General features: G+C 38.7%; 1 protein-coding gene across 1 annotated transcript; it reads right to left on the minus strand.

The window, feature by feature from the left end:
* Nucleotides 1-1,445: 1,445 nt before the first annotated feature.
* LOC114758733 (uncharacterized) lies at nt 1,446-2,051 on the minus strand. Its single transcript, XM_028947827.1, has one exon. It carries the CDS (start codon nt 2,049-2,051, stop codon nt 1,446-1,448), a length of 606 nt encoding a protein of 201 aa, XP_028803660.1.
* Between the last annotated feature and the right edge of the window lie 444 nt (nt 2,052-2,495).

Here is a 2,495-nt window from a genome sequence, read left to right on the forward strand (position 1 = left end):
ATAAGCTGTAATAATAGAATCAAGCAATGCATCCTTGGGATCAAATGAATGTTAACAAGCAGTTCATTTACGGAACTCACTATGAACGAAAAGTCCAGGTCACATCCAATCCAATGATCCTACTTTTCGATTCCAGATAGGCAACTTCAAACAAGTAACATATTACACTTTTCCTCCGCAGCAGTACCAAGTAATCTTTAAAAAAAAAATTATGATTAAGACACAATCCAATGACGCCCCATTGCAGTTAGATTCATAGATAGTAATTATATCCTTAATTAGCCACTGCATCCCTTTTAACAACACCATTGATGGAAATTCCTAAGACAACTAGTTCTTGGCAACCTTACGCTAAGATGTAGAGACAAAACATAAGAAATCAATATATAAAAGCAGTGATAAATTACATCTTTTAAATTCAATTTTCATCAACTACAACCAAAAGTCTTAAGAATATATTTCAGGCTACCCTACCCCTTTTGTTCCCTCTCCCAAAACGATCTTATGTTATTCACTTGTTGATGTTCATAAATACTCTGAAGCAAGCTCACATCAACTATGACAAATGCTGTTCAGGACATCCAGATCAAGAAGAGTTTTGCAGGTTAAACATCATCCTAGGCAACAAGCATATCATCATAACTAAATTATTAAAAGTAGAATCATCAAAATAGCATAAATGAGTGGGGAGAAGACGGTTTTAGCAGAGGAGCTCACCACGATTTTAGAACATTTCCCAAATATAATGTTGAAAGTACAGCACAAGAGCTCACCCAAGAAAGAAAGCAGCAAATGATAAAAATAAACTCTAGAAATCACACATACAGTTAGAAAAAAAAAACTAGAATCACAAAGGGCTAGAAGTGAAATCAAGCAGTTGAAGAACAGAGGTCCAGATCTAGTCAAATTTAAGTACGTGCCTGTAATGGAAACTTCAAACCGAACAACACACCATGTTTATGCTTCTCTGAGTTTGTTGAGCAAGCTATGATGGACTGGAGCAAAGCATGATAGACTAGATCTACTTGGCCAGATCAGCCACTTGCCACTTGCCCCTTGCATGCACCAGATCAGTGAGAGAAAGAGAGAAGACCGTTGAACTCGGTTGAAGAATTGCAAAGACTGGCGACTCAACTAGAGAAAAGGATGTGTTTTTTGGGATCTACTCCTCCTCCTGTCATTGTTATAGAATGCCTATTAGAAGCTATTCACCCCTTGCATGCACTAGATTAGCGAGAGAAAGGGAGAAGATGGTTGAACTCGGTTGAACAATGGGGAAGATATGTGACTCAACCGGAGAAAATGAGAAGACGTAGCAACGGCGTGAGAAAAAATGGAGACGTGTTCGGTGTGAGAGAGAAGGGCTTATCGTTTTATTTTTATTTTATTTTTAATATATAGTCGGGCAAGTTACAAACTTGACAAAAGAAGCTAAGCTAAGATGCTTAAGAAAACATCAAGTCTGCTTGAAGGTGGTTGCTACATCCAGGATGCGGTTCCAAAAGTAGTGTCATATCTTCCTCCCGTTGATGAGCGTCCTTTGCCACAAAATCTGCGCAGTATAAGGTTTCCCGTGGTGCATGTCGAACCTCAATGTCCCAATCAGAGTAGATTAACTTCCTGCCTTCTTCAATTGCAAGTTTAAATGGATGATCCGTTCCACAATCCGCCATTAACAAGCAAATCACTTCAAGAGAATCAGTATATACCAAGATTTTGTTGAAACCTTGTTGTTTACAAATGCGGAGTCCTGTTACAACTCCTAAAAGCTCTGCACACATTTGTGGTATACATCCAAGTGTTCTTTGAAATCCTAAGACCCAATCTCCTTTTGGATTCCTGATTAATCCGCCACAGGAAGCATGCCTTTGAAGATTCATAGAACCATCTGTATCTAGACGAAGGTAGCCCTCTGGTGGTGGATACCATTTCGTTATCTCTTCACCTATTTGGAAGATCTGATGTCTGAATTTTCCATGGGTTGTTGATTCCATAAGTTGATGAAGGCCTAAATGAATAATCTCTGATTCTTGAGCTCTTACGCCTTCCATGACACCCTTGCATCTATTTTTCCATAAGATCCAGCATATAAAACTAAAAACTTTTATCCAAGGCCATCGTGAGACCTTTGCATTGCCAATGTCCTTTGTCATGTTTCTCTAAAGCCAAACCTGCAAGTTAGAACAAAAGAAATTTGCAAGATGGTTAGGATTAATAATATTTATCCACACGTTTCGGGCCACTTCACAGTCTCGTAGAATATGTAAGATATTCTCCTCTCTATAACACTTAAAGGGGCAGCTCTCACTGACATTTACCCTCTTTTGGCTTTGAGTGAGTTAGTGGCTAAATCTCTCATGGAAGACCTGCCAGAGGAAGAATTTAATTTTCTTAGGAATCGGAATTTTCCACATTTTCTTCCACGGGGCTGTGTGAGCTTGATCATGCTGTTGAAAAACCATTTGGTATGCTGATCTGACATTAAATTTCCAATC

The sequence above is a fragment of the Neltuma alba genome, unplaced genomic scaffold (assembly GCF_004799145.2).
Source record: "Neltuma alba isolate B1F8T4 unplaced genomic scaffold, ASM479914v2 tig00010746_pilon, whole genome shotgun sequence".
NCBI classification, from domain to species: Eukaryota; Viridiplantae; Streptophyta; class Magnoliopsida; order Fabales; family Fabaceae; genus Neltuma; species Neltuma alba.

What these genes read in the sequence shown, in the direction of transcription:
- LOC114758733 (XM_028947827.1), bottom strand. Translation starts at nt 2,051, where the DNA reads ATGGAAGGCGTAAGAGCTCAAGAATCAGAGATTATTCATTTAGGCCTT.